General features: G+C 37.0%; 1 protein-coding gene across 9 annotated transcripts in view; it reads left to right on the forward strand.

Annotated features, from left to right (window-relative positions):
- tenm3 (teneurin transmembrane protein 3) overlaps window positions 1–16,426 on the forward strand; it is a 543,864-nt gene that overhangs the window by 338,754 nt on the left and 188,684 nt on the right. For 7 of the 9 annotated variants that reach the window (XM_028461276.1, XM_028461268.1, XM_028461285.1 and 4 more), the window contains one exon: window positions 13,497–13,667. The exons of the other annotated variants lie outside the window; for them this stretch is intronic. In XM_028461276.1, coding sequence (XP_028317077.1) covers window positions 13,497–13,667 — 171 coding nt within the window. The remainder of the gene's footprint in view (window positions 1–13,496; window positions 13,668–16,426) is intronic. 9 annotated transcript variants of the gene reach the window in all.

Here is a 16,426-nt window from a genome sequence, read left to right on the forward strand (position 1 = left end):
GGTTAAAAGTGATCAAAAATGGTGGAAATGGGATTTTGAAAACCACAGAAATAGGTTAAAAGTTGTAAATGATGCCCTATGTTTATTTATTACCTACATGTAATAAATAAATGACCCTCAACGTCTGCTTCTTCTGTGGTTCATTCTCACGGGATAACTGAAGCCTGAGAGTTTGCTGATATTCACGAACATCTGAAAAGGTGAAACAGTGTGAATCGATGTGAAAACAACTTCACAGGCTTTTGACCACAGCTCAGTGCTGCTACTGCTAGCGCTAGCCAGCTGTATTAAAACAAACAGACACAAAAAAAAGATTATTACAGCAGAGTGCAAAACACGACGTGATCTACCATTTGTGTCTCATAATGCTCCTTCTCTTTTTGTTGCCGTACGTTACGGACCGATAAGGTTTTTTTGGCCCGGGACCCAAAAGGTTTTCTAAACACTCCAATACAGCCTCCATTCTTCACCAAAAGTAAATAAACAATCGTCCCGGTCGTACTGAGAACAATTATGAGCATATATGCGCATGCGCACTACCGGAAAATGAATTTGCTCAGACCGTGACACCGGAAACAAAACAACGCGTAATCACACATCAGATCCCGCCCATTTCTGTCCAAATCACAGAGAGGCCTATTCACATTGGACTAGTATTATCACAGGACTTCAGAGTTCACTAAATATAGTTGGTCAATGCGGGGGAATTTTTACTTTACAAATGTTGACGTGGTCGACTCGCACGTGATTAACATCACAGACATTCTCCGCAATTATTACAAATCGCATGTGGTCCCTCGGTAAAACTAATCCCGTAGGAATAGGGCTTTAGGGTGGACAAACAGACATAAAAGTTTATTTATATACAGTAGCATCTTTCAGGAGCAGAAACATCACAAAGTGCTTCACAATCAGGTAAAAAAACAGAGTTAATACAAAAACAGTCGCAATGCAAAATACAGACAGATTAGCAAAAGGGAAGTGTGAACAGAGAGGTCTTCAGCTGCTTTTTAAAAAAGCAGACCCTGGTCAGAGGACCTCAGGGACCTGCTGGTAGTGTGAGATCTCAGCAGCTCAGTGACATAAGCTGGAGCTTGACCATGCAAGGCTCTAAACACAATCATAACAACTTTGGGCTGGATATGAAAAGTGACGAGGAGCCAGTGTCACATGAGTCCGTTTGGATGATCCAGTCAACAGTTTGGCAGCAGCGTTCTGGACCACTTGTAGAAGTGACACTAAGACATGTAAACAGTGAATTACAATAATCAAGCCTCGATGAAACCAAAGCACGGACAGTCATCTCCAGCTCAGCTCTGGATACAACAGATCTGAGTTTCACTGTATTCCACAGGTGATAAAAGGATGAGCAGACCAAACTATTTACATGGTGGTCTAGACTCAGAGCCTGACCATTAAGGACCCCCAGATTACGCAGGGCAGGTTTTACAGTAGAAGAAAGAAAACCAAGACATTTGTTTACCTCAGGAACAACATGCTGAGGAGAAGAGATAAGAACCTCTGTCTTATCAGTGTTCAACTGGATAAAATGACGAGACATCCAAGCTTTTATGCATTTTACGCAGTCAAGCAGAACAAACAGCTTGGAGACATTTTGTTGTTTAAAAGACAACTGAATGTCATCTGCACAACAGTGATAGGACACATCTTTAAAAGTTCTTATTAGATGCCCCAGAGGGAGCAGATACAACAAGAACAACAGAGAGCCTAAAACAGATCCTTGGGGAACACCACAATATAGGGTTTCTACAGATGAAGCATGTTTACCAACAGTAACTGAAAGTGTTCTGTAGAGAACCAGTCTTGGGCTGTTCCAGAGACACCCACCCACTGATGGAGTCTGTCAATCAGCACACTATGCTCCACAGTGTCAGAAGGGGCACTGAGATCATTACTGACCCGAAGAAGGGCAGTTTCCGTTGAATGACGCTGGCGGTAACCGGATTGAAATTTATCTAAAACTAGTACAGTGCCCGTCTGAAGTATGCATTCATGTGGGAGCATAAGGGGTATAATTGTGTATTTTTGTATCTTTCTGTTGTCTTTTTGTGCATTTTTTGTATAATTATTGTTTTTTGTTGCCATTGCAGTGTGATTCTGGAATCTTTTTGTGTATTTTTGTATCTTTTTTAGTGTAGTTTTGTGTATTTCTGTTGTTATTTTGTGTATTTTTGTATAAATATTTAGTTTTGTGTATTTTGAGTCATTTTCATATGTTTTTTGTTGTTTGGTGTATTTTTCTGTTATGTATGTATGTATGTATGTATGTATGTATGGAGTAATTTTGTGTGTTTTTGGAGACTTTTTGTATATTTTAATCAATTTCTGTTGTCATTTTGTGTACTTTTTGTATAAATATTGTTATAATACGTTAGTAGTACGATTAGATAGAGATAATATAATACTGTGTGTGTGTGTGTGTGTGTAAAAAAGAGAGAGAGAGACCCTAAAGTACCACGAAAAATAAACGTTTTGCAACACCAAAGTCGCAACTCTCTCTCAACGTTCACCATGTACATGCCAATGTAGTGCACGCACGCACGCATGCGCATCAGCCGTGTGTGTGTGTGTGTTTGTTTACATTGTAGCTGCTAGCATCTTTCCTAGCACATAGAAGAATATAAGAAGAAACACTCACCGTTGCGCAGAACAAACAATAATCATAGTGGACCCATCCACTCACAAAAACGTTACATTCCTCTGTCTGAAGAAGCAGAATGTTTGCGATAAGGTCGGCTAACGACCGTCGGCACAGGCACCGCCCACACTCATGGAGACGAAGGAGGAAGTGAAGTCTGTGACCCGAGGTTTAAAATAATTTTGGAATCACGGGAATAATATTAACACACCATGAAATATTAACTTAAAGGACTTTTAGCAGTACAAAAACGTTTTTAATATTAACCCTTTTTTTTAACCCAAACAAACGTCATGAACCCGGAACCGGAAGTAGTGATAGATATAGATGGTGCGCTAGCGCCCCCTCACACCCTGAGGTCAAAAGCTGAATAGGTTTCATTTCGGGGCCGTTCAGAAGTGAAATAAAATTAAAATAAACATTTTGAAATGACCAAATTACTCCAAAATAACAGATACACACACTCGGGGTATTTGGAACCCGTTGATCAAGTTTCAGGTCGAACTCACGCCGCGCCTGGGAGATATTTGCTCCACACGCACACACATATACACACACGTCCACACACACACATCCACATCCACACAGACCATCCTTGCTTTTATAGGTAGATGTGCTCATCCAAGATTAGGGATGTAACGATTAATCGTAAGGCAGTTAAAATCGATTCATAGGTATCACGGTTCAAATTATTTAAACAGCAGAGGGTGCTGTATATTTATCCTTTTCTTGTCCAAATGCTGAGGCGGCGGGCAGAATCTGCTACTACTTTCTTTCTGGCCGCGTTCTACTCTTAAACATGTTCATAAATGATTCCTTACCCCTTTAGCACCGAATGAATATCTGTAATATTACGTGAATATCTACTAAAGTCAGGTTTTTCTATTAGCTCTGTCTGCTAGCATAGCATCTCTTCTTCACTGCTAGAATAACTACATCCCAACCGACCACTGGGTTACCAGCGCCCTCTGCTGGTCCAAACAAATATCTGACGTAAATACAGTGCAGTGCAAATACAAATACAAGTCCAATTGTTAAGGCACAAAATACATTTTCAGTTGCACTTTTAAAAAGAAAAAGAACTATTATGCAGTTTTGCATTGTTTACTATAGAACCAGAATTTAAATTAATAGGCTTCTTTTTCATTTGTATTATTCCTTTATTTATTTCATTCAATATTTATTTTTAGTTAAATTGCATTGTTTTGAATAGTTTATCAAGGGATTATTTTGAAAATGAAAAATAAAAGGAAAATAGTACAGTATTTTCTAAAGGGATGTTTTTCAGTCATTTGTCTACAGTCTCATTTTGTGAAATAAATCGTGAGAGAATCGTATCGTGAACCCAGTATCATGAATCGAATCGTATCGGGAATTGAGTGAATCGTTACAACCCTATCCAAGATAGATGTAAGCTACTTAGCATTAGCAACCACTTTTTCTAGGACCTTAGAAATAAAAGACAGTTTGGATATAGGCCTGTAGTTTTCAGGGAGAGGGGGGTTAAGATTAGTTTTTGTTTTTTTTTTAAAGTGGTTTAACAGCAGTATGTTTAAAAGAGGATGGAACCAGGCCAGATATTAATGAGTTATTGATTATAGTGAGTAGATATGAGCCAGTCCAGTCTATAACTGTTTTTAAGCAGAGGAGTGGGTATGATGTCAAGGGAACAGGAAGATGTTTTCATGCCACCGTGGAAAAGTTCTCCAAAATTGGTGGCAGAGACGGACAAAGTAATGGAGGAAAAAATGTGAGAATAATATTTGAACGGATGTCACTTATTTTTCTAATAAAAAAAAAGAAATGAAATCATTGCACTCATTAACAGAGGAAATAGGGACAGAAGGTGCAGGAGTAGACATAGTATTACTTTTTGTGTCAAATAAGACTTTTGGATTGCGATGACTGTTTGATATTAGATTTGCAAAATATGTAGCTCTGGCCTCCTTGACAATATTACTGAAATCCGCTCGGAGCTCCTTTAAGTAATCATAAAAGACCTTCTTTGCTTTCCACCGTCGCTCCATTTTACTACAGGTACATTTCAGAGAGCGAATACTGTCATTCATCCATGGACAAGAAGATTTAAAAGGAGCCAGACTAGTTTTTACAGGCGCAATTTCATCCAAGATAGACAGACAGTGTTCATTGAAAAACTGCACTTGAGTCAACATCACCATCTGGTCGTATGGTGAAGTAAAAACATCAGAAAAGTCAGTTGCAGAGTTACTATTAAAAATGTGTGAGTGAGTCTCACACCGACTCGTTCACACATTCACATTAATAGAAAGATTAAATGAAACACATTTATGATTAGAAATAAGTGATAAAATGGTTTCAAAGTGTCAATAATGGCTTTAAAGTGGCAAAAATGCGGGATAATGTAATTTAAAAAGGAGGAACAATTAGTTTAAACTGGCAAATAATGGGAATGACAAATGGTGAAATGGGCTAAAAATAATCATGAAATCTGGTGAAAAGAGGTTAAAAGTGACAATAATGGGTCAACATATGTGACATTAGGTGTAAAAGTGGTAGAAAGGGTTTATAAGTGTTGAACATGTCTGGAAAGTGGAAAAAATGTGCAGAAAATACATTGAAATGTGATGTAGAAGTGGGAGAAATGTAGCAAAAATACATTAAAAGGAGCAAAAATATGGCAAAAAAAAAGTGACAAAAATAGATTAAAATGTAAGTTTGGCGTAGATGCAGAAAAACTCTAAAATAAGCAAAAATTGGTTCAAATTGTTAAAAAAAAAAAAAAAATCCTAGTTTCTTGAAGGCATCTGACGAAACCCTCCCAGTGTCTTGTGACCACAAATGGGGTCCTGGCCCCAAGGTTGAGAACCCCTGCTCTGATGAAACATGTTGACTTTTAATCAGTATTAAAATCATCAAACAAGATAAATAGGGTTAATGAAGTCAACTACTGTTATTCATTTATATATATATATATATATATATGTGTGTGTAAGCATTCAAACACATTTTTCTGTCGTTTTTTTTGTTGTTTTTTGAACTCTGCCTTATTAAAGTTATGAGAATTGTGTGTGTGTGTGTGTGTGTGTGTGTGCGCTCCTGCTCAGTGGTGGAGGTGACACTTTGTTTCTTTTATTTCTCATGCGTGGGAACATGAGGTACAGTATGTCGTATGTCTGTTGTTGTAAGTATGTAAATATTTACAACATGCCAGACCCAGTCACATGTTACATTCTAATTTGGTAGAACATTTATTGTTAACCACACACACACACCTACACACTTCGAGTGCACTGTGTGAGCTGCATGTTCATTATTCTGATAAAAACAAGGTAGTTTCTGTCTGTGTTTGTCTTTTTAATATCATTAGTATTAGTTTCCTGGGGCACAGCGCTGCACACTGATACATATTTCAGCTGTTAGTGGTTCTCCGTGCTCTGCCCTCGCATTCTCTACTCGCTCTAGGCCACAATTTAGATGTAAAACAGCAGCAGTAGACTATCCAAGGGAAATTACCAAAAAAAATAGACTGTGCTCTGTGGCTACTACACACACACACACACACACACGCGTTGATATGTTAAACCTGTGCTGCTGTCATTGAAATGTTTCAGACGTTTCAAATGTTGTTAAAAAGCAGCTGGAGAACATGAAAAGAGCAAGAGAAGGGAATTTTCTGCTTCAAAGTATAAATGAATATGATTATTCATTTTAAACATGGAACAATTACATTTTTCAATATTCAACGGTGAAAACATACCTCCAATCCTGTGCGTGCACACTGCACACAGTCACTAAAAAAAAAAAGAAACCAGAAAAAAGGATAAAAATACATGTTAAAAATGTATCTATAATGCAAGAAAGGTCTGCGTGTGTGTGTGTGTGTGTGTGTGCGTGTGTTTGTGGAGCAAATTTTTCCTCGACGTGCTATATAACAAATGCGCACCTTGGATGTACATGCTCAACGGAAGAGTTCCCGGAAGTTTCAAATAGTTCCCGCAGGTCCGCATTTCAACAACCTTTGACGGAGTATGTTTATCGTGCGTGTATGAGAGAGAACACACGGAGGAGATGGAGAGAGTCCCACACGGCAACCAGGAGGACAAGTAGCGAGGAAAATAGAACAAAAAACTGAACATTATTTATACGAAAAGTGCACAAAATGACAACAGAAATGCACAGACATATACAAAAGGCTCCAAAAACACACAAAATGACTCCAAAAAACATGTATTACAAAACAACACACCAAACAACAAAAATAGGAAAATGACTCAAAATACAAAAAACTAAATTTTTATACACAAAACTACACCCAAAAAAAGACACAAAATGACTTCAATGGCAACAAAAAACCATAATTATACAGAAAATGCTTAAAAACACAACAGAAAGATACAAAAATACACATATTGACACATTACAGAAAATACACCAAACGATAATATAATATAATATATAAAATATAAAAGGGAAATCCGTGAAAATGATAAAGTTCGGCAAAGTCTGGCGGGATGAGATTTCATTCGTCTATACAAATGTGTTCTTAGATAAATCTTGTGTATTTCTGCTGTTGCTTTGTGAATTTTTTGTGTAATATTGTTTGTTTTTTGGAGTCATTTTGTGTATTTTTGTGGTCGTCGTGTGTGCTCTTGGAAAAGTCTTGTGTATTTTTCCTGTAATATTGTTTGTTTTTTGGAGTCATTTTGGGTATTTTGGCAATTGTTTTGTATATTTTGTGTACTTGGGGTGTTTTTTGTGTATATTTTGTGTAGATTTGTAGTCGTCGTGTGTACTCTTGGAAAAGTCTTGTGTATTTTGCTGTTGCTTGTGTATTTTTGTGTGTGTTGGAGCACCTGGCTCCTGCAGAGTCCTAATTAACTAAATATAACATTTATATATAATGTTTTAATTTTAAAATGTATATAATATGTTGAATTATAATGTATATATTTATATAATATTCTAAAAAATATATGGAATTTATATATACATATATATGCAATATATACATTGTTCATTACAATATGTAGTAGATATACTATATTATATTATTTATAGAATTCCATAACTTAATTAACTAAGACACTCTTCATTCCTGCTCCGCTCAGCTTTGGCAGAACGACGAGTCTCTGTTGTTCACTTCAGTCTTTCTTTATTTATTTATTTCTTTTCTTGTTCTCTCTTCATTTAATTTCTTCTTCTGTTGTTTTTGTCTTTTCTAAAACATGTTTGATATTCACAGGACGTGCAACACAAGAGTGTAGCTTCCATTTTCTAACAAAAACCATTAAAATCAATCCAGAAAGAGTGTTTTTCTCCTCACATAGACACTTTTTAAGAAATACCAATTAAAGTTTTGTTGAAGCCAATTCAATCTGAGATACTTCACAACCAGCAGATTCAGAACTAGAGCCAAAGTGGTTTGTTCCTGTTTGGTTCCAAAGCTCCATCTGTGCTCGACTCACATGGAGGATGATTTCAGCTTTTTGACAGAAACAACTCATTACTGCACCAAACACACTCTTCAACACAAATCCATTATTTCAAGATGAAATTCACATCATTTTGACTTTAGACCAAAGAACAAAGTGTGTGCAGCTCTAATAGATAACCTCAGAACTGATAACTCAGCAAAATGATGGTCCATTGTTCTATGAATCTGTGATAACCACCATTGTTTGTGTGTTTGCATTAACCACGAGTGTTTGTGTGTGTGCACTACGAGTGTTTTTTTGTGTGCGCACCACGAGTGTTTGTGTGTGTGCACCACGAGTGTTTGTGTGTGTGCACTACGAGTGTTTTTTTGTGTGCGCACCACGAGTGTTTGTGTGCGCACACCACAAGTGTTTGTGCGCGCACCACGAGTGTTTATGTGCGCGCACCACGAGTGTTTGTGTGTGTGCACTACGAGTGTTTTTTTGTGTGCGCACCACGAGTGTTTGTGTGTGTGCACCACGAGTGTTTGTGTGTGTGCACCACAAGTGTTTGTGTGCGCGCACCACGAGTGTTTGTGTGCGCGCACCACGAGTGTTTGTGTGCGTGCAAAGTGTTTGTGTGTGCACACCACAGGTATTTGTGTGCGTGCAGAGTGTTTGTGTGCGCACAACACGCATGTTTGTGTGCACACACCACGAGTATTTGTGTGTGGGTGCACCACAAGTGTTTGTGTGTGTGCCCACCACACGTTTTGTGTGCATGGACCATGAGTGTTTGTGTGTGGGCGTGCAGAGTGTTTGTGCGTAAGAGACACTTTTATTTCAGTTCATTCAACTTAAGCAGGGTTTAAATGTGCGTTATAAATTAACTGTGTATTTTTATTTTAAATACATTATTGATCGATTTATTTATTGACTGATTAATGGATTATGAATACACCTGTTACGTTAAATTAGTTGCAGCTCTAGTGTCGTGGGGACCTACCAGAGGCCCCTCACCATCTCACACCACTTTATTTTTACCCCATTGATCAGAGCCTGAACAGAACAATCAATGGTGAGCTTTTAAACATGCGGTCCACACCACTGCAGAGGACTCCTTCTGACTATCAGCAAATCTGGTCATGACCTATTTATTTAAACACAAATGGCAAGGTTTAGGGTTTTAATTTTAGACAAAGTGAAATCTCTCTCTCTGTAATCTCACTCTTCTGCTAAAGTGTCTTTATTCAGCCAATGAAAAGTGAGATTTAGAACAGACGTGCACACTTTACGGCCTCGCGCTACTAATTCTCCCTGTGGATTAAAGCCCTGTCTCTGTCATATTCACCCAGGATTTAAACTGATGACCTTCCAGCTCTGCCCCCGACTCACAAAACACAGATCACGCCTTTCCTTTCACCACAGGAGAAAGATGACCTTAGGAAAATGGAAATCCTGACATTTAGACCACTTTTAAATCACATTCTTTTATTTGTAATATATTTATTTATTTAACCTTTTTATTAAGGAGATAAAAGCTTATTGAGATCAGGATTTCTTTCACTGTCCACTCCGATACAATACTGACATGAATGCCTTGATAATCTGCGATAATAGCAATAGTAGCTGCGTTTCCATCACCTTGGAAATGTAGAAAATCTATGTATCGCAAGAATAAATGATCACAAAAAACAACTGCATTTTGAGAAAAAAACACAAATATCAAAATGTATCGGTAAAGCTCATTGGAAACACTTTTTACACAGATACAATGACGTACCTGATCACATGACCACTTCTCTCTGAGAAAACATGGCGCGGTGCGTGTTGACAGAAGAAGAGACCCAGACATTTCTTAGAATTATACTTAATAATTATTAGTGCCATATTAAACGTGGAACATCAAAGGAATGCAGTGTTCAGAGGAGGTTTGGAGCGTCCATCTTCCTGCAGAGAATTCTCACTGGATGAGATATCACCAGAGTTACCAGGCTCCTCCCCCAAAACAACCTTCAAAGGAAACACTTTCAAAGAGCAATTATACTTTGTGGAAACTTTAAAAATATTGCTTTTATTTTGAGAAAACTGTAATAGAAACACAACTAGAGAGTCAAGCTCTTTGCTGATGATTCATTTGTGTTCATTTGTGTTAAAAACAACAAATCCAAAGGTTTGAGATAATTTAAGCAAAGATCTACATGATGAAAGTGACAATATTATCACTAGGTGTGTTTCCATTGCGTTAGGAAATGAACAAAAACTAAATATCTCAATAAAAGCTTGTAATAGAAACACCTGAATTCAGACAAAACAGTAATATATCGCTAACAAGTTTTAATGCTTCCATGAAAAGGTTTTTCAGACGTTTCTATAGTGAAATGCATCGTTAAAGCTCAATGGAAACAATTTTTCACAATTACACGTCACATGACGTGGTGGTCACATGACCACTTCTCTCTGAGTGGACAGAAGAGGAAACCCAGACACACAATATGTCTTCATAAACATGTGGACGGACATGTCAATTCTTGTGCAAGATTTGACGTAATATGATGTGATAAAGACAGACTTTGCCTTCTGAAAACTGTAAAATCTAAATAATTTAATAAAAACCGGTAATGGAAAGACCTGAATGTCAAAAACAAAATAAACAAAAGGTGGTGAAATGTGATTTTTAAAACCACAGGAATTGGCTGAATGTAGCAAATTAAAGTGGTAAAAAACGGATACAAAAAGTGGTAAAAAGGGTTTAAAGTGTCAATATTAGCCTGAAAGTGGCTGAAATAGGGGGATGGGGGTTAGGGGTAATGTAGTTTAAAAAGTTTATTTTTATGTTTTTGTTATTTGGTTCCACAGAGACAACAATAAAATCTAAATACAGACAATCACATCAACTTTGATATTTCAATTACAAATGCAATTAATAATATATCCAATAAGAAACTTAAAACACAGTTTAAACTGGTAAATAATGGGCATGACAAATGGTGAATGTGGCTAAATTGGTTTATAAGTGTTGAAAAATGTCTGGAAGGTGGAAAAACTATGGCATTAAAATATGATGGAGAAGTGGTTGTTGGTAGAAGTGTTGGAGAATTGTTTGAAGTGTGTGTGTGTGTGTGTGTGTGTGTGTGTGTGTGTGTGTGTGTGGTGTGTGTGTGTGTGTGTGTGTGTGTGTGTGTGTGTGTGTGTGTGTGTGTGTGTGTGTGTGTGTGTGTGTGTGTGTGTGTGTGTGTGTGTGTGTGTGTGTGTGTGTGTGTGCGTGCGTGCGTGCATGCGTGCGTGTGTGTGGATAATCTCACTCTGGGTTCTAATGCACTTCTGATTAAAGACTGTGTGCGTGAGCGTGCGTGTGTGTGTGTGTGTGTGTAGCAGCGTTTACGACGACACTGAATCGTCCTCAGGAGGAAAAACTCAATCTGTAAAATACAGAGAATCAGACTTTGTGGAGGAAACGCTCAGTGTGAAACCTGATGACCTCCTGGACCCATCCACACACACACACACACACACACACAGTGCTGTGTGTGTGTGTGTGTGGTGTTCTTGGTAATTGCATTTGATAACTCTATAAAATCTTTTATGTGCCTACAGATGGCCTCCTATACATACATATCTGTTGATAATTGTATCTGTAAAACCAGCCACAATAAAAATCCATCCCATCCATAAAAATCCATTATTCTCCTGCAGCAACAGCAACAAACTAATGTCTAAATAATGTAAATAACGTAGCTCATAATGTGGTTCCTGTGTCTTCTTAATCACTAAACTCCTTTATGTTTGTTTTTACTCATTGTGAAAAAAACAGAAAATAAACAAATAAGTAAATAATTTAAAAGTGTGATCAAAGTAAAGCTTCTAAAAATGATTTTTTCACATTTTTATTCAGGACATCACACAAAAACTAATAGATATTGTAAAGATGGAATACTCTAATGTCACGTGACCTTTTAAATAAAAACAAGTATTACTTAAATAATCAACCAGTGTTTCACCAAATGGTAAATTTAGATCCAAATTGAGGTAAAACTACAACTTTTTTCTAAATTTTAATATATACACAATAAAATTTGACAAACTTAATATGCTTTTGTGACGACTCAATTATATCTCGATACTGATTACATTTATATTATAATTGTTTTTTTTTAACAGGTATTGGTATTTGATAATAAGACTTATTATTATTGTAATGTCCTTATTTTCCTTCATCAAAAACAAAAGTTGAATCCTACACTTTCACCAACAATATATGAGAAAAAAGATAAATGTGTTTATTTTCCTTAAAGAAAATCAACTCTGTAGAGTAAATTTGATTTCAGAATATAGTCTAAAAAATATTCCTGTTGGAACATAAATCAACATCTCATATTAACTTAAAAGGAAAATAAAATAGCTTAAATGTAACCTGGTATTGTGCCTATAAACTATATGTAAGTGGTTATTGTTGATGAAATATTATTTCACCGTAGACTCTCTATTGGAGCTGAAATACGAAGAGTTTACTTGTGTTTGTTTGAGACTAAAAGTTAATAAAAAAATAACTTCAAAGACTTTTAGTTAAAAAGTTTTAAAATAAATTGAAAAATTCCAAGCTTGAGATTTTATCTTTGTAAAATTTTATTGGAATCAACCGGAAATTGCGACAAATTTTCAACAACTAGTGCTGATATTTCAGATGATACTTAAATACATTTGACATCCACGTTGAAGCAAAACTTCCTGTTAATTTCCATGGAAAGTTTCCAATTTTGAAAATTCACAAAAAAAACTCTGCAACTCCACCAAACTCACCATATTTTAACCTTTTTTCATCACTTTTTTTGCCATATTTTTGCTCCTTTGAATGTATCACATTTCAATGTCTTTTCTGCACATTGACTTTCATTATATGTTCATCACTTATAAACCCTTTCCACCACTTTTCCACCTAATATCACACATGTTGACCTGTTATTATCACTTTTAGCCTCTTTTCACCATATTTCATGCTTATTTTTGCCAATTTAACCACATTCACCATTTGTCATGCCTGTTATTTGGCAGTTTAAACTAATTGTTCCAATATTGACCAATTTCCGTGGTTTTTAAAATCTCATTTCACCACCTTTTCCACCATTTTTGGTCACTTTGAGCCCATTTTATTTGTGATTAAAACAAGGATTCCATCTTTAAGATGATTATATAATATGGCCCAAATAATAATAAGCTTCCTGGATAACAGTGGATATTATTTAGAAATGTACTCATATCTCTCGGTCTTCATTTAGAGTAAATGCTCGTTACACTTTGATAAATCTGTTTTTCATTGTTCACCACCTAACTTTTTAATTCAACACTGATTTCAGTGTGTTGTTGTTTTGGTCATTTCTTCATTCATTCATTTGTTTATTTATTTTGTGTCTGTGTGTGTGTGTGTGTGTGTGTTTTCATAGGTTCTCCCATGCCCTCCCCCTCCTGTACATCATCTGTCATTGACCAATCACATCAACAGTCTGCTCATGGCAGTCTACTATTAGACGACGCCATTGAGCCAGACTCTGAGGAAGAGGAGGATGAAGAAGAGGCGGAGTATGCAGCTCGTTTGTACTTACCTGTAACACATGGTAAACACTCCTCCACTGATTCCTCTACAAACCTTTAAGATTTAAACACTTTTCACTTTCACAAACAGTTCTGATGGTTTTTACTCTGAAGGTCACGATACATCGATTTGTATTTGGCAATTTGCAATTGTTCTCGTAGGAGTTTTTATTATTTTTCTTCCACAACTCCTTTGTCCTAGAACTCCTCCTACTCTATTAATGCAGCACTAATAACACATATGTCATCTCATAGGGACGATGTCAAGAATGTGCAGTTGACCTTTTTTGGAGCCAAAATGTCAAAGTCAAGGTCAAGATTGTGTCAAATGTCAAAAAACTAAATTTTACAAATCTCTACGAATATTTATTGTACAAGTTTGATACTTACATTTATGAAAAGCTCATCTCAAGTAGAGTATTTTATTTTGTTGGACCAAAGCTGTACGAGCTACCAGTAAAAAGATCGCGAGGGGTCAAAGTTCATGATATCACAAAAAAAAAAAACTTTTTTCCCTATAACTTGGTCACTGGTACCATTGAACAACATTTCCTTTCAATGTGTGACCTTGGCTTTTGCTCAAGGTCACATTTAAGTTCAAGAACTCCTCAGAAAAGTGAGACCTCAACGCTCTCAGTCGACGAAGCTCAGACAAAATAAAAACAAAAAAAAGTTTTTCTCTAACTTGGCCACAAATTGAGATCCAGTGCTCAGACTGGTACCATTGAACAACATTTCCTTTCAACATGTGACCTTTTCTTCACTCAAGGTCATATTTATGGTCAAGGTCATTCCTGCATTATTACTTTCAATTTAATTATTAAAAACAACAAACTTGTCAACAAATCCAGATACAGGTTGTTATTTTTGCCAATTTTTTTCTAATTTTCAATTGGCAAATGTGTATTTTCCTTGCCAATACAGGTCTTACCTAGTTATTGCTGTTTTTTTCCTACTTTGACTTCCAACATCTAATGCAGCAGTGGGCAAAAAATAAATGAGAACATTTATTTCTGATTAATTTGAAGCATCTGTTAAAAGTTTTTTCCTGAGCTTAGATTGTGACTCGAGCAAACAGTGACTCCATGTAGAGCATGTGTCAAACTCGAGGCCCGGGGACCAAATCTGGCCGTTTAAACTGTGTCAATGACCAAATAAGTCAGTTGTAGATATCTCAGTCTCTCCAAATACAGAAACTTCTTCTGAAGCAACTGACTCTGGCCACTGTGTTGTTCTTGTGCTTTTAGATTTACCTGCAGCTTCTGTGGACCAGGACATCCTGGTCTCTGGCTTACAGCACTGGGGAGTGGTTAAAGGATTAGCTCTTCAATGGTTCCAGTTGTATCTGACAAACAGAACCTTTGGTGTTGGTCTTGTTGTCTGTGTGTCCTCCACTGCTGTTCTATTATGTGGGGTCCCCCAGGGTTCAGTTTTGGGCGCCATTCTATTTGCCCTTTACCTCCTGCCCCTGGGCTCCATTTTTAGAAAACACAACGTACCGTTTCACTGTTATGGGGACGACACACAAGTATATTTCCCTGTTAGATAAAACAGAATGTTTGGTAGACGTAAGGCCTTGGATGTTCCTAAATGTTCTACATTTGAATCAAAGGAAAACAGAAGTCATTGCTTTTAACTGTAGCGCTGACTGTAACCTGAGTTCCTTTGGTCCTCATGTGAAAACGAGTGTCACAAACCTTAGGTTTAAGCTAGATGACACCCTCACTGTTGATAGCCAGATCAGAGCTATTGTCAAATCAAGCTTTTTTTCATTTACGGCAACTGGCCAAATTCAAACCAGTGCTTACTCAGCAACATTTTGAGACAGTGATTCATGCTTTTATTACCTCTCGACTGGACTACTGTAACTCACTGTATGTGGGGATTAGTAAATCCTCCATCTCTCGTCTCCAGATGGTACAAAATGCTGCTGCACAGCTTTTAACTGGCACAAAGAAATGTGAGCACATTTTCTCTGTTCTGAGCACTTCACACTGGCTGCCAGTTCATTTTAGGATTTTATGTGTTTTTAAATCATTGCATGGTGCAGACCTTCTTCACCGCTATGTCCCTGCTCGGGCACTTATATCAGCTGACCAGCGACTGCTAAAGGTGCCAGACAGCAGACTTTAGCTCAGAGGTGACCGAGCTTTTGTAGTTGTGAGTTCGAAGCCGTGGAACGTTCTGCCACTTCATACCAGAGAGGCTTCATCTCTGCCTGTTTTTAAATCTCTTTTAAAAACTCATCTTTTTACTTTGGCGTATGGCTTTTAAACTGCGTTGATGTTATGTGCACTGTTATTTTTGGACAGCACTTTGTCCCCCACTTCCTGGCTTTTTAAAGTGCTTTATAAATAAAGTTGGATTGGATTTGAAACTGCACAATATTTGCAGGGCTCACAGTTATCCCATGATTACATCACACAATGGATGTCATGTTTAGTCACAGATTGTTGAAATCATTTATTTATTTTTAAATCCTGATTTCTATTTTCTCAAATTATTCCTTCAAAATTTCTCCCAAATTAGACAAAAATTGGTCTCACAATGAAGGACATTTAAGTGAAGATCTGAAGCGACAACATAAATGCAGAAGATGACAGAAAAATACACAAAGTTACACCAAGAACTCACACAATGACTCCTAAAACACACAAAATGACTAAAAACTGGCCAAACATCAAAACCACAGACAAAGACTCCCTGTATTAACGCTCTGATTGGTCGTGATTGTATCTGGCCCTCGGGTCAGATACAATCACGCGTTTGTGGCCCCCTGCTG

This window comes from Gouania willdenowi, chromosome 1, assembly GCF_900634775.1.
Source record: "Gouania willdenowi chromosome 1, fGouWil2.1, whole genome shotgun sequence".
Lineage (NCBI taxonomy): Eukaryota > Metazoa > Chordata > Actinopteri > Blenniiformes > Gobiesocidae > Gouania > Gouania willdenowi.